We start from the raw sequence: 23654 nt of genomic DNA on the forward strand, positions 1-23654 counted from the left end.
TCGTCTGGCCCTTCACCCAGGACCTGTTTGCCAAGGGAGACCCTAGCAGGAGCGTAAAGCCCCTGACAACATAGCTCCTGGGATCATTCGGGTACTCTAACTCCCCCACCACGATAAGGTGGCAGCTCTCTGAGGTTTTTTTTAAAAACATGCATATGTATATACTGTATGTAGAAAACAAGTACTGTACAGACACACATGCACGTATGCAATTTATACAGCGGGAGTCAGAGTGACGGACTGTGTGTGTGTGTGTGTGTGTGTGTGTGTGTGTGTGTGTATACGGAGGGTTGAGCCGACACGTCCACTGCCAGCTCTCACTCCAAGGGTAAAATTGAAATAAATACAATAGGAATATAGTAGAATAGGAATATAGATCTGAAATAAAATGCAAAAATGAATTACTGTAGTTACATAAATTTATTTTTCATGTTTGGTAAAAGCAAAAGTATTTCATAGAGGTTTGCAGCTTGATGGAACTTTGTTTCATTTAAGCAGCTCACAAATGACATCCAATTTTTTGCTTCCATATTTCACAGCTAGAAACCGTTATAGATGACCATTATAGGGTTAGCTGGAGGCAACTGATTCGCTGTGCCGACCCCTGAAGGGAAAAGCCAAAAAAAAGAAAAAACCATTAGATGACCTGAGAAAAGACAGTCCAAAAAGGTTTGGATCAGACAGATTCAATCAGTTAACCAGTTACAAACAAATATTACCCTGTTTGCCCCCTTTAATGAGGACATAATCAGAAGCTTGTTACTGAAAGCTGAAAATAAAGAATCAGAAGTACTTTCAATCTCCCAATGTAAATGTTAAAATGCAAAATATGGTGGGGTTTTTTGTATTCAATATTTAAAATCACAATCTGTCTCTAATCTGACTTCAAATAAAACAATGAGGACGCATATGGGAACAAACATTTTTATTTTATAATGCAAACTGCAACATATGAATTATATTATTTTCCCAAAGGAGCAGAAAAGGGTTATACACCCGTGGCAAATAAATCACACAATCTGTGATAAATCTAAGTCCAACACAATATGTTCATCCTACACCATAAAGGGAAACTCCACCCTCAAACAAAATGTACATTCCTTTGACGTCGGACATTTCATTATGTTGTGACAAACACCAAGTATCACCCAAAGCCAGTAACAGATCCAGGACTCACAGCGCTAAAGGGATCCAGACTTTTTTAAAAAAAGTCAGTGATTTGTTAAGGGAAGTGGGCAAATGTTCACGTGCAAACTTTTGCACATTTTTAGATCATCAAGCACAAACCTTGGAGTCATTGCTCTGTCCATATTTCAAATCCTTATTGAAATATGTAAAATCACAGGATTCAGAAAGTCGAACGTTCAGGGTTTTGCTTCAAGAAGGCATTCTATCAAAGAAAGCACGACTAGCTCTCAGATGAAAACCGAACCTAAATTAATGAGTTCAGTTATTGCTTAGATAAATAATATTTACTCTACAAAAGAAAGATATGTTTCACATTGTTCAGAAGCATGTAAAAAAAAAAAAAAAAAAGCATTTCTAAAATGTGATGTCAAATTGACTATTTTTGGTTAAAAAATCCCTGTTCTGTTGGTTCTTGGAACATTTTTCTATGTTGTTCACCTGCAGTAAGTCTTGGAAAGTTTCAGAAAGAATTAGTTGACTTGCTGAAAAAGCAGCTGTGTGATGAAAACAGTGACAAGTTGGGTTTTTTTTGTAACTCTGGAAAAACAGGGATAGCACCATGTTCGTTAAGGACAAGCCAGAAGGTAAAGTGGAGAAGCCAGAGGCGACAGAGAGGTCTGGTGTGCACCCGAGTGCTGTGGCTTGTAAGAAAACTGCTGATCTTTCAAAGTCATTTTTTGGTGTTCATTCTCCTCTGTCATAATCTGGCTGTGTGCAGCTTATGCAAATATAGTCCTCCATCTCTGCTCGCTCAGCAGATAGCCCTACGCAGATCTGATGGAACCACTGATTGCAGCTGCCGTCACATTGGACCCAGTTAACCTGAAAACAACATGAGGAATAAACAGTGATAAAACATTTTAGTAATAGTAGTAGAGCATTAATCAGCTTGTGTGCGTGTTTGAGATTCACTGCATATATACAAACCTCGTCACCCTCTGGCTCTCTGCACCATGGTGCAGCACACAGCGAGTAGTCCTCCTCTGAATCTGAAGGAGCAGGGTCAGACGCTGTGTGTGGGGGAGAACAAGCCCTTTTCGGTTCTTCACTTCTCTCTTTGCTTTTCTTTGACTTCTTTTTCCGGCATTTCTTTGCCTTCTCGCTGTGCTGAGAGTCTGAGCTTTCTTTGCGTCGTTTGGTCCTTTTACTCTGACTGTTCCCTATATCCTTTTTGACACTGGAATCTTTACTCTGTGTTACAATAAATACACCAACGCATTGATTATATATACAGTGTGATTAAGAGCATGACTGATAAAAACAAAACTTATTTTGTTACCTTTTTGTGATGGGGCTTCCCTTTGGGACATGATTGGTCCTCTTCTGTGTTCTTCCCACAGGGGGCACTGTGTGATGTCAGGGGGGCGAGTGTGTACAGCAGGTATTTATACAGTTGCTCGGTTTCAGGCAAGGTGACCTGCAGCAGGAATCCCTCCACCATAAGCTCCTCTAGCTCAGGACAAAGACCTTTGGACACATGAAAAGCAACAGGAAGTTCAGATGTGACACAAAAACAGAAACTAATTATAATGCATTAATGCAAAGTTCTGAACACTGACCCCGGAGAGGAACAGACTGATGCTTTATATGAAAAAATGAACCATTTTCCTGAGCCAGTTGTGCAGATAGTCTGGGTCCAACTTTCCCCTAAAACAAGCACAATACATAAATGTCATTGTAAATAACAATGAACAATATCAGCAAAGCACCAATCAGACAGCTCATCTATTCAACCATATTTACATTACAGTACATGTTTCTACTGACCATCTTGGACACTTTCTCCAGCACTCCATCTGTGCAGGCCTGCTGGACTCTGTGCTGCCATCGCACCGTCCTCTCAATGAGGAAGCGCAGGGCGTCCCCCTCTGGCAGTCGAACCCGAATCCTCTGCAGTGAAGCTAACAGCGGCAGCACCTTGTCCAGAGGGGGTTTCCTCGACTGCTGGCAAAACGGACAAAGCCAAGGTTGACCGTACTGAAGGTCCGCTGCCGTCGGAACGCAGCTGCAGTGGAAAACTTCCCGACAGAGCTCGCACTGCACCATAGTGCCTGAAGGGGCCTTCTGGCAGACGCAGACACTGACGGCACAACAGCTCTCTGCAGGAAGAAGCTTGGACTCATTTGAAGCACGTAAAGCCAACAAGATCTCCATCTCCCCCTGGCGAACCTCAGCGAGCGTGGCCATCTGTGGAGGAGGAAATTTAACAGTGAGGCTACAATCCAGTACATGTTAGACTGAAATACTGTAGAAATATGTTTCTTCACTGCATAGCAAAGGTTGTTAAGGTTGTACATTCAAGTCCATATATAATTTCAAATTTGTATCGAGCACTTCACAGCAAACAAATGGAATTTAAATAATACTAAATATAATTTGGAATTGTCACATCTATATCACTCAACTGTGCTATTGTGGATAGGCCATTATCTTAATCAGAGAGAATAATGTAAGAATTACATATAAATGTGTGCATCTCTGTAAAAAATGCACAAATTCAACTAATTATGCAGTTGCACACCTTTTTGACCAGTTCAAAGTATGTATGAAATATCATGATACATATGGACGGAGGTAAAAGGGTCATTTTATATCGGGGCATAAAAAAATGCTTAATTGTATTATTAAATTTCCAGTTTTTTTGATAAGCACATCTATATTGTAGCACAGCTGTACACGTTAAATTGACTCACTGCAGAGGCAGAGTCCTTGCTCTCAGACAGAGCTCTCTCCACGTCACACAGAGACTCCAGTTTAGTTGAAGACTTTTTTATGAACTGTGCTGCATCTCTTGATTTTTTAGATCTAGACTTCTGATGACTGGTCCCTACATCACATTTTGGGCAAAGCACCTGAAAAGAGAAATATTCATAATTTATTGGCCCTGACAGGTTTGGAAAAGGGCATTTTAAATTACCAGACACACACACAATTATCTGTTTACCTCGAGGAGAGAAAGAGAGGAATTTTTCGGTAGGAATGTCTTCCCTGCACTTTCCTTCCAGGTCTGGATATCACTGACAAGAGCCTCCAGACGACTCAGCGGTTCGAGTCTCACCGGGATGCCCTCGGCTCTGAGAACCAGCTCAGACAGGCTGTCCAGCACAGGACTACGTCCCCCGAGCTGCAAGCATGCACACAAGACTTAATCTAAATCACCTCTGACACATGTAACGTCCTGAAACAACAATGGTCATGTTGAATCATTCACCTGCAGTGCTTCGGCTTCATGAAGCCATTTCTTGGCCTTGGTGATGATGTCCTTCAGCTGCAGACAGTTGGGCAGGTAGGCAGGGATGTTCTCTACCTCTTGCAGAGCTGTCTCAAGTGTCTCAATGTTGTGACAGGGCCTGAGAATTGACAGACATCACAATCAAATACACATGTGAAGTTTTATAGGTCTGATAATTGAGTGTCAGTTTACTCCTTCTTATGTTTGTGTCTTTTTTGTGCTTGGACTCTTAGTAAATAAAATGAATCTTGATAAATTTAAATAAAAAATCAAGAATAAGAAGTGCTTGCTATGCCAGAGGCCGGTGCTTTACAGTATGTAGCATCTGTGGAGCCACTGCTGCATTTAATACAATTACAACACCTTGATCCTCTTCATCTGCTGTGATCCAACTCTGCAGACGGAGCACATTTGCACAATCTGACGTTTATGCTGATTTCACATTTTAACTTGTTTCAGAAAATAAATACATTTACCAAGAACATGTAGGAACTATTTTTTAGAAAGACTAAATTGATTTTAACAACGGTGGCACAGTGGCGCGGTGGTTAGCGCTGTCGCCTCACAACACGGCGGGTCCGGGTTCGAGTCCCGCTCTGTGCGGAGTTCACATGCTCTCCCCGTGTCTGCGTGGGTTCTCTCCGGGTTCTCCGGCTTCCCCCCACCTCCAAAAAGCATGCGCTTCAGGTTGATTGGCCGGTCCCAAATTGCCCATAGAAGTGAGTGTGTGTTTGTATGTGGCTCCGCGGTGCATTGGCGTCATGCCCGGAGTGTCTCACGCCCTATGCCAGCTGGGATAGGCCCCAGTTCCCTGTGACCCACTATGGCGGATACAGCGGCGGTACATGACCATGAATGAACGTATGAATGATTTTAACAAATTCTAAATAAAAGACTTCATAGCTGAGCTGGGATGTTTCTAAATTCTCATTAGCAAAAGACATCTCAGAGAGGAGGTAACAAAGACTTTGTGTACCTATCCATCCATCCATCTTAGATCTGTCTATTTATAGACTTATTGATCATATACATACATACAATCAGCGGATTTTTTTTTTTTACACCCCACCCAAGTCACATCATAGTAGTGGGACAAAAAACTATAGAAAATATTACATTATGGGAAATTATCCAAATGCCTCCTCAGCCCAACTGAGGCTCACCTGTTCTCCAAGAGGCTGAACGCTCTCTCTTCCCACTGTTCTGACACAGTCAGCAGTTCCTGCAGCCGGGCCATGGCTCGTTCCACCGAGCTGTGAGGTGCCAAGCCCACCCCCTGATCTATCAGCCTCCTCATGGTGTCCAGACAGAGGCTTTCTGGTCGACTGCTAGCTTGCTGCACAGCCTCCAGCCAGCGGGCTTGCTCCAGTCTCTCCCTCAGCAGGGGCAACTGGGGCAGCTCCACATCCAGACCCAGGCTCACGTCCAATAGGTCCTGCAGCTCCAGGGGACTGGGTGACTCGTCGGAGAGGAGGCGTTCACTGCGCTGCTGGAAGTCATCGACGCGAGTCAACAGGTCCTGAGGGGTTGTAGTCAACAAGCATTTAGGGACTAATGTTTGAGTGCTGTTATTCAAAAACTGAAAAAAATTCACATAAAACTTTGGACTAAAATGTTTAAGCGTCGTGGCTTTGAGTGAATGCTCTAATTCGCTATTCTTTAAAGTAACCAGTTTAAATTCAGGGATATATATGATGTAGGCAGTCAAACATTACACATGGAAATGAATGCCTAATCTCTGATCCATGTTAACAAACCTTCAGTAAAGGTGCCTGTCGAATGTTGCATGGCAAGTTGTCAAACTGTCGGACAAACGATCGCAGCTCCTCCACAGTCAACTCGTTCTGATTCGGAGACTTCCCAACAGAACGGTTTCTGGAATACACAAAAAAAACTGATCAACTGATCTTTAAAAAAAAAAAAGCATCAGAAGAACAATTATTCTAACAGGGTTATAAACACATTTTTCCCCAGACTGCAAGATAAATTCCAGTTCAATGAAAACAGGAAATCAAATGTTGCCTTTCAGAAGCCAATGGAGCCTTGATTATTTAACTGACCCATGATTATATAATTAAACAATGAGATGCATTGTGAGTGAGAATCAGTACAGATGATTTTTTATAGATGTTTGAATAAAATGTTATGAACCGATTAAAATTTAAATCAAGTTGTTTGGTTGGGCTTTCGTTTGTACTCCGACATCATTGAATCTGCTGTCGTACCTCGTCTGCCTCTTTCCGTTGAGGAGCTGCTGAGCTAGTGCAGCGACTCTGTCAGCTTCCGTGGTGATGGTGCGGAGCTGATCCAGAAGGCTGCCCTGTGGGAATGCTTTTGTTTCTGCCTGCTCCACCAGGCTGTGAAGCTCCTCCAAACCTGATCAGAAAGCAGTGGAAATTATGTAAGTACATAAGACACTGATGCAAGCTGATTTATTATGCTTGAGTGCATCTCAATGAGAACAGAGAGGCCTAGTGGGGAGGGCCTGGGATATCAGCTTTTTGTTGTATTATGAAGTTTTGCCCTCGGACCTCTTTTCTTGTTTCCTGTGTTCTCCAGGATGTCCTTCACATTCTTGACCCAGTCTTTATAGGACTCAGCGCGCTGTGTCACTGATGCCATCATAGAATACAGCTCCTCCAGAGTGAACTTGTAACTGCAGGGAGACGAGCCAGAACAGCAGGGGATATATAGTGAGAATTACATTTAGGTTTTAAAGTGCTTCCTTATTATACCTATTTTTAAACATCTTTGGGTATTTATAAATTTATTTTGCTATTTACAATTCAGTTTTTGTTAACTCTGTTTGAAATGTTTCATCCAAGTGCTGAGTAAACACAAATATCATTGAAAACCATTGTTTTCAATCAATCATTTACCAAAATCCAACAATATGTATTTTTTCATAGATGTGAATCGTGTGATTTTATGCACATCCATTTTCTTTTTTTAAATAGCTATATTCAAAATGGATACAGGAATACAAATTCACTTTAGGATCATGTTCAGGTCAAGACGGTTGCACAAAGCCTTCAGTAAGCAGGTGGCTTTGGTTGATGCAGATGTTTAGTGCTATTAGCAAAAAATAAGACCAGTTAAATGCAGTGGGTTCAGTTGCTGTGGTTACTGGAGACTCACTTGAGAGTGAGGCTGCTGTGAGGACAGGAGCAGAGGTTCTGGGCGTGGTACAAACAGACCGTCTTGCCAGGACTGCAGGCACAGGTAATGCCAGACGGGTAGCAGGTGGTGCGACACTTGCAGCACTGCTGCTCCTCATCTGGGAGCTTCTCATAATCGACTTGTCTGGACTGCACCACGCCCTGGGAATAAGAATTCAGTCAGAGACAGATGTGCAGACAAACAAAGCCTCATCTTAATATTCTAACATGACACATAAGTGCAGTAAACAGAACACCAGTAGTGAATACACCACCAAGCTTGACAACTTGGGTGTTTCAAAAAATGCTTTTTCATGCCAAATCACAGTAAAAGTCATCTGATTGTGTCTTATTAACAGTTTGTAATGATGTGCACTGATCCAAACCAAAGAAAGATCAAACCTAAAACTTCACACACACTGACCTCCTTAGTTTGGTGTTCTTGCTAACAATCCTCATTATACATGGGGGGTAGTTCCTTGGCTACAGGGACTAAAACCCTTACTGTTCTCCAGCATTAGGACAACAAAAGATGAGACTCCTGCCAGACTGGCAACCAACTGCCCACCCTTTCCTCTGTTCGCAACACATTCACGCTGCACACACGTTACACACTACATTACTCTCATAACAACAAAAATCCACTAGAGGACACAGAATGTTTACTTTCTTCTTGGAATGTGGTTGTTTATTATAAGGAGACAAGCTTTTTTTGAGAAAAGGCTGCAGCCAGCCAGACAGAGGAGAACTGTCTAAAAGAGGAGAGTGTGGGAAATCAAAAGTGCAAAGACCAAAGATCACAAAATGACTGGAGCAGGTCTGATTCTGTCACCAATCAGTGGACTGCAGTATTTAGGTATCAGCTCAGTTTGTGAGGAGACTGTACTCAGTGGAAATTTATAAACAGAATTGAATAGAGGGGTCCTGTTGGTATTGAGGTCAGGTACTAACATACATTGTGCATTGTTCACGCTGTGAATAGCATAAGAAGAATACAGCTGATCTTTAAGATAAGAACTACTCACCATCTTGGTAACCCTTTCTCTTAGTTTCTCTACTTCTTCAACCATGACCACCATCTCCTTCTGCACAGCTGACGCCAGATCAACGTCCATTGTGGTCGCTTTAGAAGCCATGTTACACACCATCTCATCATGGGAGAAAACACAGTATCTGCTCAGCTGACGGTAATGAGCCACGCAGCTACGACCAACGGGCATCTGTCCAAAAATACAGAGTAGATATTTAGTTTAGGAGTAATGGGCTAGTAGGAAAGAGGATGGAAATTGTCTAACACTTAATCTGTGTTAAGAGTCTATAACAATTATTTATTCTATTAGCTTCATTAGGTACATAAATGTTCAATCAATTCTGTTTTCGGCCAATTAATAGTAGTAAATTTCATTTCTGGTACAATTCAGCATATCTCTGAACACCATGATAGTGATTCTACAGCTCATTCATTTATTAGAGAGTGAGCGGCAAATGTGCCAAACGACAAATGTACCAGCAGTCCTGTAGAGATTTTCTGATCTAATTAGACAGTGCAAACAGCTTCTTACCCAGTCCATGGTGCAGAAGTTGACAGCTTCAGCAAAGTTGAAACCCTGGTTGAATCCGCTGTGGTAAGCTCTGGGGAAAGTGATGACAAACTCCCCAGCACACTGGTTGGTGCGATAAATCTAGTCATCCGCAACAGAAGGACCGTAGAATTACAAGCTGTACATGTATTACAGTCTTTGTTCTAGCAAATAAAACAGAGTGTAAAAAGAATATTTTAATTGATGACTATCAAAATGTCTCATTTGAAGCATAAATCTAGATTCATCCTGGACTCTAAGATTAAGATTTAAACACTGCCAAAGCTAATGTTTTAAGAGCTTTAAACATCACACTCTGTTAACACATCCTTTCCTTTCATTCCTTTTAACCATCATCATTAATGAATAAGTGTTAATGTAAGCAGGTTACCGGGACACCATTGTTCATCAGGGTATTGGGATTCATTATGGTGACCAGCTGGTGAAGGAGGTCTGGCTGGCTCTCAAACAGCTCCGGTGCCAAGTTCTTCATGACCGACTCGAGGTGCTCTGCAGCATAAGCAGGGGCTCCATACCACGTCTTTGGCTCCCCCCTGGACATGTAGCGAAAAACACATGCAACTAAACACCAAACAGATGCCGGACAGCTCCTTATCTACAGTAAGAGATTAATATTTCTGCATCTGCATGCGAGAGTTTAGAGAGTGAACTGTACCAGTGAAGGTAGTTTATGGAGTAGCTCCAGTGGTCTTCAATATGCCAGCAGAAGGAGGAGAAGCACATGCCGACATACAACCAGGGTAACTTCATCCCACAGATGTCAGCTGTAATGTGAGTCAGCACCGAGCCATCCAACACCGGCATGTTGTTCAGGTTCCAGCCGCTGCTCAGGTAATGCTGCAGGTCAGAGGAAGGTCTCAACATCTCGCTGAACCTCCCAGTCATGTGCAACCACACACAGCAGTAGCTGTCCACTGGACGTTATACCACAGCACAGTATTGTAATTCCATTTATCAGCTCCCGGTCCTAAACCCAAAATGCTTCAAAAAAATCCCAGCGTTGAGAAAACCAATGTCATTTGTAGAATTTATTTTAAATTATTATTTTTTAATTATTATTTTAAATTATTTTTCTTTCAGGCTTCAGTTATGGGTGGGTTTGATTTAAGACAACCGGCGTACCAGAAATCAGTCTTTGAATGTTTTGGAGTTAATGCATACACTTCACAAGATATAACATAAAAATGGCTTGCATGTTTGTAGAGTTTCCAGCAACACTCCAGTTCTCTGAACCGAGTTAAATATACTAAATTATGGGAAAATATGTAGGCGTCTCTAGAACACACAACTCCACCAGGGCCAAACAAGCGTGCTTGGTTTACCTAAATGAACCCACACACACTGTTCCATGGTGTTTATGAAAGCATTCTGTATCTTATTTTCTGATTGTCGACCAAAACTTAATGGGTCGTTTCCTGGCTCATAGCCCATTGTTCTACAGAGACTCAAGGAAACACAACCAGATGCTTTTGGATAATCATGCTGACAATCAGGCAACAAGGAACCAAATGGCACAAGTGGAAACAAAACCCCCTTGGTGGATGTAAAAATAAAGATAAAACTTTTCTTCAGTTCCAGGAAAACTTAGTAGTGTAAGCTGAACACCAGGAGCTCAGATCTAAAATATCAATGTGACGCAAAATTAAAAGTCTTTTTTGATAATAGCCATCTGCATCATCATCACTCCTGTAACAGAAAGATTGTACCTCATCCTCAGGAGTGACTTCAAAATGTCCGTTCCTCACGGGGAAACCACTCCCAAATTCCTTGGAGGCAATGTCTGCTCCGTACTCGACCGTGACATCCTCCTCGATGGTGCTGACGAGACGCCAGAACTCCTTCTCCACTAGCTCTGTAGGAACCATCTGAAACACACAGGAAGACATTCAGACCATACTTCCTTAAATGATCAATGTTCCTGTCATTTGTCATTACTGTAGTTGAAGTTTTGTTAATAAGTTAATATGACTCTTTTCCTAAATGATGTTAAATCTAACGTTAGTCTGTATTTTATTCATAATCCATAGATAATCAACAGAGTGACTTCAAGGACAGCAAACACGTCCTTTAGCACCAGTAAACCCATTACATAACTACTGATAGTCAAGAAATGACATCTCCACAAAAACATCGTGATGGAAACAACTCGGATGTGGATCAAGACTTGATACCAACTCACATGAACTGGCATGTTGAAATAATCAGATTTAAAGGAATCAGCCATGTCTCCAAAAGACTGGAGGGTGTAGCTCCTGCTGGCCTGCTCAAAGCCAAACGCGACAGCAGGTTTGCCATATTCCTGGGACAAAATAATATGAAATGTTAAGCAATACAAATAGATGACAGTGTTTTGTTTTGCTTTGTATTGTTTTTGCTGTTCCCAATAGTCTGTCTGGCACAATTCCTCTCCCGGGGGGTAGAGAGTCTGCGAATCACCTGAGCCAGGCACTTGGGACATCTCCAGTCGCCTTTGGGAACGTCGTGGAGTGGAGGGATCAGACAGAAGATGTGATAGCTGTCATCGCAGCCATCACACAGCAGCAGGCGGTCCTCAGCGGTCCCACTGCCACAAACCAGGCACATATAATGGTCCACCTGAAGACAGAAGAGTTTGGCCTTGGTTCTGGGATATGTAATTTCCAGGATAAATGTTTCCATTACTTATAAAATGAAAGTGATGCAGGTCTGCATTTTAACAGAAAGTACACCTACTTTGTTCGAAGGTTTTTCTGTCTTATCCACCCCAGTCTCCTCGTGTGCAGCGGGTTCCATCTTCACCTGAGTGATGGCCATTCTCACTAAAAGACATGGAGGAAGGATCAATGGAAGCTTCAGGATTCAACTGATACTTTCCCACCATGTGGTTGCTTTGTTCTCACCAGGTTCTGGTTTGACAGAGCATGTACCCATTCTTCTCCTTAGATTAGGACTGGTTTCACAAATGTTCCCAGGTTCAGTTTTAAAACCACCTCTCTGCCAAGAGACACAGCAACAGTCAGAGGAGTGGAAAGGAGAGCTCAAAACTTGTTCAACACAGCTTTTACCACAGCTGTGAATTGATTCTGCATGTGTGTGTGCTTGTGCGTGTGTCTGTGTATATTCCAGAAGAATAAAACTCACTTCAGATCTCATCCGTTTGGCTCGGCGGGCGATGCTGCAGGTCTCCATTGGCTGAACAGACTGCCGCTGTGGCAGATCGTGAGGGGTGTACTCCTTATCCTTAGTGTCATTGGTCAAAGTGGCCCTCTGTAAATGAAGACAAAACAAAATACTAAACCCTAATACTTAACTATATTTAGGACAGGTCAAAAACACCAATACACACAAAGAAAGACGATCACTGGTGTTCACTTTGTCACATAAATCTTAAAAAGGGCCCAAACAAAAACCGCTATAGCATTATAAACAATCAAAAAACAAAACAAAAAAAATTAGATGATAAAATGTATAGATAAAAAGATCCAAATCAATCCTCTTCAAGACAATGATGGAAATGATAAATAAAGTTGACTTGAACTGCAGCAAATGAAAGAGAATAACTCAGCTCTCAGCAACGGCCAGAATCAATTATTTTTCTGTTGCAAGATATCCACAGATCGTACACCTGCTGAATTTAAAAGATCTTGCCGATAAGAGAACAAATATTAAATACTTGGCACTACGATTTCATCTCCATTTAAATAAAGACTAAGAAATTACAGCGCTGTCATCTATAATGAGAATGTGTGTATTGAGCTGATAGAGAAATAGCTTTTTTTTTAATAGAAACAAACTGTGCTACTTGGAAAAGGCAGACCATTCAGCTGTGAACAAGTCCAGCTACTGCTGCTCAACAAGGGCAAGACAAAACATGCAAGAGGACATACAGGCAGATTGTCTCCGGTCTGGAAGAGGTTATATGGATATAGAATCCTCTCATAGTGTGCCCGCAGATGGGAGCCAACAGCCCTGCCTGGAGCAAAGCCCATCTTGACGGATATCTTAGTCCAGCGCCGCTCCCTGCAGACAGCATCGAAGCCCCCTTCTTCATTCACCAGCTTCAAAAGAGATATTTTTCATTCAGTCTGTTGTACATTCACATGTAAATGACAGATTTTATTATTCAAACACTTAAATGTAATAGTTCCAGAGTCTTAATTTCAAACCCAGCCCCATTTTTGGGTACCTTATTCAACTGGTAAAGATCCAAAATCTTTCTTTCCACATGAGGGATTTTCAGGGTGCATCCCTGAAGCTCCCAGAATTTTGCTATTTGATCCAAGAAGTTGAGTTTAACTCTGGTCTGAGCCTGGAAGCAGAACAATCGTATCGCCTGAATTAATCAGATATTCATTCATATTTTAAGCTTGTATTGTCATTGAAATGATAGATAATGTTCACGAATTTCATGAATAAAACCATCAATGAATGTCATTACTGTTAATTATCATAGCCCCACTGAATATGGATACAGAATAAATGAGTGTACCTCCAGCTCATTGAGCCTTTGTATCCGTGGAGTGAATTTCAGTCTGTCAACATCACAGGCAAACGGTGGCTGCCAGTCCTGAGATAAAAAAATACAAAATTAGAGCAAACTACACCAAAGAAGAACACTTAAAACTACTGATCACCATGTTGTATTGGCAGCTTTGTTTGAGTATACTAAAGAATGCATCATGATCAAAGAGTTGACAGTGGGAATTATGGGTGGTTTTGGTCAAACCACTAAAAAAAAAAAAAAAACTGGACTAACCAGATATAAAACCATCTGGAGATTGAAATTGGATGGAAATTAGAACACAAATTCTTTAAAAACAGGTGCCAAATAACCCATTATCGTAATATTAAAGGAAAACACGAGTATTTCCCTCAAATGTCTGTTTACATAACATCTAGGAAATGTTGCTCAGACAGAAAACATCCTAGTTGGGTTTTTTTTCAGATTACCTAACATTTAATGCATTGTGGGTACACAACACAACAGTAACAAATGAGAGACTTAAAAATCGACTATTCGTCTTTTAATATAATCTATGAAACGACTTAATTATGTACCTGATAAAAAATGAAAAGGAATATGAGTTCTTATAAGTTGAGTTAGATGTTTTTAATTCTATACTGTCACACACCTGTCATCAACAAGTAAGTCTAATTTAAAAGCTAATCCTGATGACACACCTAGTGTGCATACAAAAGGCCTGCAGCTCCTCTTCAAGAAAAACCACAGGCTGTAATTAAACAAACATCTTCAGTAAGTCATGGCGTGTTTTACAATACACACATGCAAAGTTGTATTGTGCCTGTGTATAAGAACTGTGACTTTTGTGGTAATATGCTAAAAAAATAGAAATATCATATGTTTATTCAAGTATTCCAATGAAAGCAGCTTCTTAATCTGTAAAATCACCCTGCTGCCTTTGTCCTTGTGTTTCACTGACAGACTTAACTCTGACACCTGATATTAATGCACTAATAGCATCTTAAATCAGAACTATTCACACTTTTTTCATGATTGCTAGTGCAAAACTGCATAAACTAAAAATAAAACCACACACAGAATGCATATACAACCATTTTCCCCCTCCCCCCTCCCAGCACTGAACAGATGGTTGTTTCTCTTTATAAATGCTATTCAAATATCAGCACACTCACACTGTGGGGAAAAAAGGAAGTAAGTCATTTTTGCAATATGGAATCTTTGAAATCTTTGAAAATCACCTGGGTAAAAACATATTATTACATAATATTTTATTGTCTTAGGATGGAGGGCCTTGTAATGATTTGTTATTACACATCTATTTAAATCAAATGAAACTTTCCAACTCTGAGAAACAGCATCAGAGCCAAACTTCCACTAACACTCTACTGTGATGAAGCAGAAATGTACTATATTAGCATGCAAGATATGTGAACAGATCGATCACATGTCCCGAGTCAGCCAGACCTGGAATTTAGGTTACAGCTCTGAATCCAGTTCAACCTTCACCAACACACTATTTCTTAAATAGCACAGAAACAATCTTTGTCTATTCTTAAATAATATGAACCAAGAAAACTCACAACCCTCGTCATGTCATTTTTTTTCGTGAGATGCTACAAAATATCAAATAAATATTTTCTTTCTAGGATGGCCAGGCTGGTCAGAGTGGGGTCAACAATAGCAGCATTCACTGTTTCATCGTTTCATCTGTAGGGGATTTGAATCACAAATGTTCTCATACAAAAGGAACAAAACTTGTGTTGAAACAAAATTAAATGTATTGTTTTGTCAGATTAATTTTGGTTTGAACAAGAAGCCTTCTGCCAAATACATGAGGTATCCAAAAACAGCCTTAAGATAACACTGAAAATCATCTGCACATGTGCTACTAACATCCCACATCTTTGTTCTACACCCACAATTGACTGAAGAAAAACAGTTTTTGGTGCATCAACATCCCCCCAGAAAAGTGTCTTTTTTTAAAAATAAATAGAAGCAAATAAATAAGGGAAAATTCTTAGGTCAGATCGTACCAAAAAGACGAAAACAAACAAAACACAGGTTACACATACACGCTGCAAACTTATCAAACTCCTTGATGATTAATGTCATCCTACGCAAACACTAAAAAAAATGTGAAAAGATGCTCAGTCACATTGCTTATTTCAGGCCCCGTCCACATGATGCCGGAACTTTTTGAAAACGGAACTTTTTTGTTACGTTTACGCCTTCTGTCCACACAACAACGCAGATATCCGGAACGAAAACGCAACTTTTTGAAAACACTGGCCTAGGTGGATTTTTTTTAAAAACGCTGGGTCTGCCTTGTCGTGTGGATGGTGTATCCGCAACTTTTTAAAAACGCTGACGTCTTGCCTGCGACGAAAACCCCTGTGATGTCATATTTATGGACCCGTGTGTTGTGACAACAAAACACGGAGGATTCCTATTGGATAAACTTTGACTCAATACTGCCACCGAATGCTTTTGCATGCTTATAGCCATCTTCGAAAACGCACTGGTGCGTTTATGTGTGGACGCAGATTTTTTTTTAAACGCTGTCGTGTCGACGCGAATCGTTTTCGATGCGTTTTTTAAAAAATCCGTCACCGTGTGGACGGGACCTCAGAGAATGTTAGATCAAAAGTTTTGATTTGACTGCTTGGAACAAACTGCTGGTGCATGACACAGGCCTGCAGATAATAGTTTGCCCCCCAACATTTTTGACTCCAGTTCCCCTTTTGGTGTAAATCAGTTTTAGAGGAAATACAGAACAAGCTACAGAGGGGGAGGGGGGATGTTTGAACAGTAGACATTCTGCCTAGTGCCTACCATTTGGTATTTATCTCAACAACAACAACAACTACCCTGGTATTTCACAAACCTGCTGGGCCATCATAAAGGTGACAATACAAACAAACATGGTGGTAAAGATCTATTCCAGGTGATCTCTAAAAGAAACCATTCTTTTAAATAGATCCACCATGTTGAAGGTGGACAACAAACACTTCCTTAGACAGTCCCATGAGATAGACAAACCAAGACCCTCTTTGTTTATATGAGCTGTTGATTTCCAATTTTTTAAAATGTAGTTATTTTTTAATTTTAGAGTTCAAATCCCCCACTGCCTCGTTTGTACCGATGCCATTTCTGGCCTACCCGCCCCACACCCAACTGTGCAAAACAAGCTTCCCAATTTCTGCAGATGACGACTTTGATATGATGGCAACCATCTTTGAGAGATTGATCCCTATTCAGAACCCATTTGGCTTAAACAAACTGGTCACTGGGTTCGATTATTGGAGTTGACCTTTATCCAAATAACGCACAAGCTTGTCGACAAACTTCAATGAGGTTTATTCCCTTTTCCACCATAATGTGTCCTATAACGTCAGACTGACTCAGTCCTTTTTGGGGGGTCAAATTTAAACTATCTTTTCTTTTTGTCCTGTGAGATTTTCAGTATGGGGGTGGGGGTGGGGGGGTGAATGATGGCTGAATGGTCAGGGAATAGAATAGGACCTTATTACGTAAGACAGTGGCACCGATAATGACGTAAGGCTTTACTTACAGTCTAATATGTTAATTTAATGAACTAAAACTTGTGTCGTTAGGGTGTCGGAGGGTGAAAGTGGTGAAACTCGCGTGAAAAGCGGGTTTCCGTGGAGTGTGGAGTGGACTCTTCTCTCCATACCCAGCGGGTCACCGAACACGTAGCGTCAGATGTCAGACAGCAGCTCCACGCAGGCCTGATTAACGTTATCCGGGTTACCTCACCGGGTTAAAGCCGTCAAATCCTCACGGGGAAAGTTAGCGTTTATATTTAGTCAACCTATTAACCACACCGGTCAAATTTAGCATCTTAAATCTGTATTAGCTGACGTTATTTCCCCGATCCCTGACCAGGAAGCGTCTCGTCTGCGCTAATGTAAACACTAGGAGTTCATCTGCATACAGACCAACTTTAATGTTTGAATTCTTTTCTTTCTTTTTTTTTTTAAAGCATGGACTGGAAATAAACTGTTCTCTTGAAGGCACGTCCTTCAGTTTGGAGGTTAAAAAGTTGACCGGAACCAAATATTTATTGTTGAATTCGGTCCTGACATGGGTTCACCGTCGCTGTGTGCAAACATAACACTCCTCTCTCAGGCGAGCTGACAATTCAACTCACTAGCCGCAATCCGCCATGTTGAAACCTGTCTAAAACACAACTTTGCCTGCTAAATTATGACAAGCAGCTGAGGTCAGCACAGCAGATTAAACACCCAAAATATTTATCAAAAATGAAGAAATACTCACAGGTGGTGGCCGAATCTTACAAATCCCAGTTTTCTCTGCAATGGGTCGTATTTTGTTGATGTAGGAGAAAGGGTCGGCGAATTCCTCCCAGCTGGGCTCAAAAACAGGACACTCCGGAGGGGGGATGAACTCATTCAACTGAGGTTGAGTCATCGTTGCATCTTTTAAACGACTGTAGCTGAAATATTTTAAGGGTCTTGCTCATAAAAAAAAATATGATCGATGCGACTTTCTGCCTATCTATCAGTTCATGTCCGCTCTCCACTCATTGAACTCAAAGACGAATTATCGAGTTGGCAACGACAGCAAATACACGTGTCCATCCGCCTCAAAAAGTAGACACAAATTATTGAGGCTACTGTCATTTTTATACCAACGATGCGGCTATACCGCACAATATACGCATTATGTCACATGATATAATTAAATGTTTTAGTGCATCGATATAGCGCGTATTATGCCTATTAATACCTGTTTAAATTAGTTAAATGTCTGAAAGAACGCCTTAAATATAAATTTCATTTAAACATACTCCAATCTAGATTTAAATAGACTACGATGTGGCTTAATCTTGCGCAGTTCACACTTTCTAAGCACAATACTCTTTTGTTATGGATTATATACTTTAGTGGCGTCCTCGCAGATGATAGTTCTGTTGGCTGTTTGTTTCGGTTACCCTTTCATCCCGGAGACGCACGGAGTTTAGTAGATTTCCCGTTGAGGAATGCGTAGGACGCCTTGCCCGCTTGGTGTATCCGAAAGAACAGACACGCCAGATGGTACAGTGGGTTATGTTATCGAACGAACCCGCTAGATTGATGCGCGTTGACCGGCACTTCGTTTTTAAATGGTCCAGAGGAGCTCGTTGATTGGTAGAGAACGCAGCTATATGTCGGTAGTTCAGCTGTTAGCTTCAATAACAGTTTCTATCAGTTTGTTTTGTTTTGATCAGCCGCTTTGTCATTTATGATGGCTTTTACAACAAAGTAAAATACGTTGAAACGTCCCATAATTTTAATAGAGATTTACATTTTCTGAAAAGTACACTCTATAAATAAGGCTGCATGAAATTTATTTTTCTCGGTTTCACTTGAGCTTCCATTTGGCATACAGTATTTTGGGGTAGAACAAATATGACTGACGAATCAGAGGAATGAACCTGTGTTCACTTGATTTGAGTCATTGGCCTTGTGTTGGGTAAAGATATATTTGTTTAATGTTTTTAATTCGATATATCCAACTAAAATGATATCTGATACGATTCTAAAGCTTCCTTGTACAGTCATTCACTTCAGTGCAATTCAATTAAAAAAAACTTTATTTGTCCCCAAGGGGCAATTGAAGGGCAATAGCATATTATTTCATGTAATTTCCATAATCTGCAGAGGTATGACCTTTCAAAGAACATACAACCATTGGATTGCTTGTGTGTACTGTAATACATATTTTAAACACAGTAATTACATGATTTTAATGCCTCCTTTTAAGTGTTCAAGTATCCTCACAATACAGAAAGGTGTGGAAAAAGTACTGCCCCCTCCTAATTTCTTCTGTTTTAGTGGATATTACACACTAAACTGTACCTGACCTTCAAAGACACTTAATAAATAACAAAGGAATAAAAGTAAAAATAGCATGCAAGTTTTAGAAGAAAATGTGGCCCCTGGGTTCTGAGGACCAAGTCAAGGAGCTATTTACTTCAGATGTTTTGTGCTGAGCTGAACATCTGGATGTGGATGGCGCTGGCAGTGAATCTCTGTGCTTGATTCTGTCTGGAAATACCAACTCCCTGTTGGAGATTGGAGATATGAAATAATTCTGAAGTGGTGCTGGAAGTGTCTGAAAAGGAAAGGTTGAAAAACTTCTATTTTTGTATAACTTTAGAGTTTTTTATAACAAAGACCTTTATAAATGACAATATCAATGTCAGCACTGAGCAGTACCTCAAAAGTGGTGGCTAAGAGCCAAAGTTCCACTATTTAATTACACTTAAAAATTATCTGATACCCAAAATCATCAATTTAAATAGTGTTCAACCCCTGAATTTAAAGTCTAACTGTGTCACCTTTAACATCACAATGGCAACCAATCATTTTCTGATTAAAGGAGATGAGTTATCTCTGCAGTGGAATTTTGGCTGACAATCCACAAGTGTAACCGTTTCAGTGCATCTTGAATTGTGGGAACAGACTCCTCTTTTCATGTTCCACCACAAAAATCTCAATTGAGTTATAGTCTGGAGTTAGTCTTGGCCACTCACATTTCTAAAAACCTGTTTATTCCTATTGAGCAATTCAGAAGTGGATTTATTGTTATTGTCAGATCATTGTGTTACTAAACCAGTTGTGCTTGAGTTTCATCTCACAGACTGATGACTGCATCTTTATTTTTTGTATTTTCTGACATTCACTGTGGTAGTTTTTCTAGATGTAGCAAAAATGAATTTTATAATAAATATATAATTTAAAGCATGGATTGAGGTTGGGCCGGCATGGTGGCGCAGTGGGTTGCGCTGTCGCCGCACAGCAAAGCGGTTCCAGGTGCGAGTCCCACTCTGTGCAGTTTGCATGTTCTCCCCATGTCTGCGTGGGTTCTCTCCGGGTTCTCCAGCTTCCACCCACCTCCAAAAACATGCTCTTCAGGTTAATTGGCTGTTCCAAATTTCCTGTAGTGTGTGAGCGTGCATGGTTGTCTGTCTTTATGTGGTTCCGTGGTACACTGGCCCGGAGTTTCCCCCGCCTCACACCCTAAGACAGCTGGGATAGGCTCCAGCTCCCCGTGAACCACTACAGTGGATAAAGTAGTTCGGAAGATGAATGAATAAAAAAAAAAAGGATCAAGGTTGCCTTTGTTTTGTCATAAGTTTTATTTGAAGATACACATAGTGTAGGATAGACACAAAAATACAAGAAAATAGCCGCAGGACTAATATTTTTCAGCTGTCAGAATGAAAAGAGAGCCTTTATTTAACAGAGTACATGCAAAATGATAAACACAAAATATGATAAAATAAAAAAATTAGAAACTTCAGACATTTGGCATCAATCAGGAGACCTACACTCTTGACAAACACAAGAGGTTTGAAAGAATTTTATCACCCAAAATAAACCCCCATCACAACCCCCATTCTTCATGGAGTCTTTACTATCAGGTTATAATGAAGCTCAAATTTATGTTCCTTATAAAACTGGAAATGTTTGTGGTGTATATCTAAAATTGAAAAAGCGCAAAAAGTAAAACAAAAGCAACAAATATTCATGTCTGCAAAGCTGAAAGTTGTGGATACCTGTATTTTTGCTAAATAAATGAAAATGATCAAGCTTGTTATTTACTCTTAAGTAATCTGATAATTTAAATAAAAATATCCTATGAATTTATAGTTTTTATTTGTCCAACTAATCTGAAAGGAAAAGTTTCTATCAAAAAGCTTAAATTTTAAGAGAATATACAGCAAACAATCGCATGATAATATCCAACATTAGCTTCCACAAAAACACCTTTATTAGGACAGTAATAGTTTGATTTTGTCCATGTGAAGAGAGAATCAAAGTAACACACAACATAAACAATGTACACATAACAATAGAGTATATGTTAGTGTGTGTTGCAGTGGGTTGAGGTCAGCACTGGGTGTAAATCCATAGAAAGATGCATAGCCTGCAAACATTTTTTATAGTTCCTTTGTGTTCTCAAATGCTTTTAGACTATACATGCTTCACCCTTTCCAGAGCGATGTAGAAACTTTTCTTGTCATCCAAACAATGCCAACCAATTGGTCCAATCTCACAATCAGCACATATGAGATACTTAATTCTCCCAACATTGTTAGTGAAGCCCACATTCTCAAAAGTGAACATGTCATCCACAAACCAGTGGGCAGTCAAGGTATCTCCATCTACTGAGCCGTCTGTGTTGTTGAGGCCGCTCTTTTTCTTCATTAATGGTAGAAACAGCTGGTGGGAGAAAATAGACACTAGATTAGGTCTGAATACTTCTGAAGGAGCTGAAACAATGGCTGAGATATTAAGACAATTAACAGCTGGTTGAGGTTTCAATCTAGCTGGACCACCTGACCTTAGATTAATATTAATTGTTGCTCTTGTATTTATTAATGCGCCTATGTGTAAGTGGGATGTCAGTGGGACGAGGGTGAGGATCAACACCTCCAAATCTGAGGCCATGGTTCTCGACCGGAAAAAGGTGGTCCGCCCTCTCCAGGTCAGTGGGGAGTTTTATATGTTATGTTTACTCATGGCATTTAAGGACATACTGATCAGTTTATGGCTCACTTTGAGAAAACATGTTCTAATCTAATCTAACTAATCTTTCGGAAGACTGAGAACTGACTGAGTTCTTCCAACCCGACAGGTCACTGGTCCAACAGCACTATTATAGTGCAGAAACATTCTGCCATATGTGGGTCATGAGTCCTTAGCTCCTGAAGGAGAGTATTTTCAGACTTCTGGACCACCCTGCTCACATGCAAGTGAAGAACTATGGGCTGATTGATTCAGCAAGAGTGACAAGCTGGCCATCTTCCACTGACTCAGCAAAATTGTTCAGTTAGCAAGTAAATCAAGATTATCCTTACAAGTGAATACAAGTGAAGTTTGAATAAAGCACTGGTTAAATTTTCATACCATACCAAGTATCCAAAGCAAATGTACAAGTTAACACGATGTACTGTATTTTGGCATAGATGCATTCAAACAAGTTTTTAAAAAGTGTTTTTGACATTTTTCCAGTGAGCAAAAGGATCTTGGACGAAATAAATCCTTTAGTTTGTTCCACCCTAAAGCCTTCAGGTCATCCATCCTACCTCTTTCTCAGCCAACACGGCGCTCCCCGGACACAGCACCTTGGATTCACAACACTGACAGATAACAGACTTGATGTTCTTGCCGTCCTCAGAAACCAACTCCGAACGATCCGAGCTCTCACTGGACTGCTGATCGCTCTCCATCTCTACCGGTCACAAAAAGCAACATTCACTACCATTGCATTGGTGTAGTACATCCACAAAAAACTTTACAGGAGATCTTTCACGTGTCGACTGAACCGAGACACAGTATTTAAACCGTAAAGGCGAAATCATTCACTCTAAGCTAAAACCATCTCGTCAATATCAGTAACAGTGCACGGAAATGACCTCCCCAGAAAAAAACTAAGAAGTGCAGAAGCGCCAAAGAAACTTAATGTGTTTATCGCTAAACATTAGTTATGACGATGCGAAACACTGCATTATCTTTCAATTAAAAGCAAGCCACAGTGAACGTCAATGCTATGATGCTCACACTAAAAGTGACAAGTAATTTACCGTAAAGAGAAATGACAACTTTTAACACCGATTAAAACTAGATACAGAAGACCAACACATGCCTGAATGACGAAATAGGAACAAGGCTGAATACCAGAGTCGTAAAGCAAAAATGTTAGATAGAGCTAGCCTATCATACTCGCTGTCAGAATCGTACCAGCTACTAAATAACGCCGTTTAGAAACACGGGTCTAATATATTGGTTCCGACAAGCAGCAGATTTGTGATTGGGAAGTAACGCAACGACACGACCGGAAATGTATGCAACCAAAGCTGGTGAGAGTGTAGTCCTGGAAAATACACGAGGATTCAACATTTAATGCTTCAGACATTTATCGAAGTGAAGTCAAATCACTCTGCGAGTTTAAGTCTTCCAATAAAATAAAATTATTGACAG

The 23654-nt window shown here is 40.5% G+C and overlaps 2 protein-coding genes across 4 annotated transcripts; both read right to left on the reverse strand.

Moving 5' to 3' along the window:
* Positions 1-444: 444 nt before the first annotated feature.
* On the reverse strand, positions 445-18689 carry kdm5ba (lysine demethylase 5Ba). Its single transcript, XM_068315428.1, has 28 exons — positions 18617-18689; positions 17941-18118; positions 13648-13725; positions 13345-13467; positions 13046-13216; positions 12300-12425; positions 12059-12152; positions 11892-11977; positions 11616-11774; positions 11359-11478; positions 10886-11044; positions 9835-10016; positions 9550-9712; positions 9141-9260; positions 8604-8798; positions 7559-7740; positions 6952-7076; positions 6646-6796; positions 6178-6295; positions 5584-5939; positions 4400-4538; positions 4133-4312; positions 3882-4040; positions 2956-3375; positions 2748-2835; positions 2468-2655; positions 2116-2379; positions 445-2010 (listed from the first exon to the last, which is right to left on the reverse strand). The coding sequence occupies exons 1-28, from the start codon at positions 18622-18624 to the stop codon at positions 1873-1875; spliced, it is 4470 nt and encodes a 1489-aa protein (XP_068171529.1). The 5' UTR covers positions 18625-18689; the 3' UTR covers positions 445-1872.
* Positions 18690-20792: 2103 nt separating this feature from the next.
* Positions 20793-23459, reverse strand: rabif (RAB interacting factor). Of its 3 annotated transcripts, none has more exons than XM_068315964.1 (3): positions 23320-23459; positions 22760-22905; positions 20793-21893 (listed from the first exon to the last, which is right to left on the reverse strand). In XM_068315964.1, exons 2-3 carry the CDS (start codon positions 22901-22903, stop codon positions 21645-21647), a joined length of 393 nt encoding a protein of 130 aa, XP_068172065.1. In that variant the 5' UTR covers positions 22904-22905; positions 23320-23459; the 3' UTR covers positions 20793-21644. The 3 variants fall into 3 exon arrangements, with proteins under 3 accessions (XP_068172065.1, XP_068172067.1, XP_068172066.1); XM_068315966.1 differs by having other exon boundaries at positions 23352-23413; XM_068315965.1 differs by having other exon boundaries at positions 23258-23397.
* Between the last annotated feature and the right edge of the window lie 195 nt (positions 23460-23654).

The sequence above is a fragment of the Antennarius striatus genome, chromosome 5 (assembly GCF_040054535.1).
Source record: "Antennarius striatus isolate MH-2024 chromosome 5, ASM4005453v1, whole genome shotgun sequence".
Lineage (NCBI taxonomy): Eukaryota > Metazoa > Chordata > Actinopteri > Lophiiformes > Antennariidae > Antennarius > Antennarius striatus.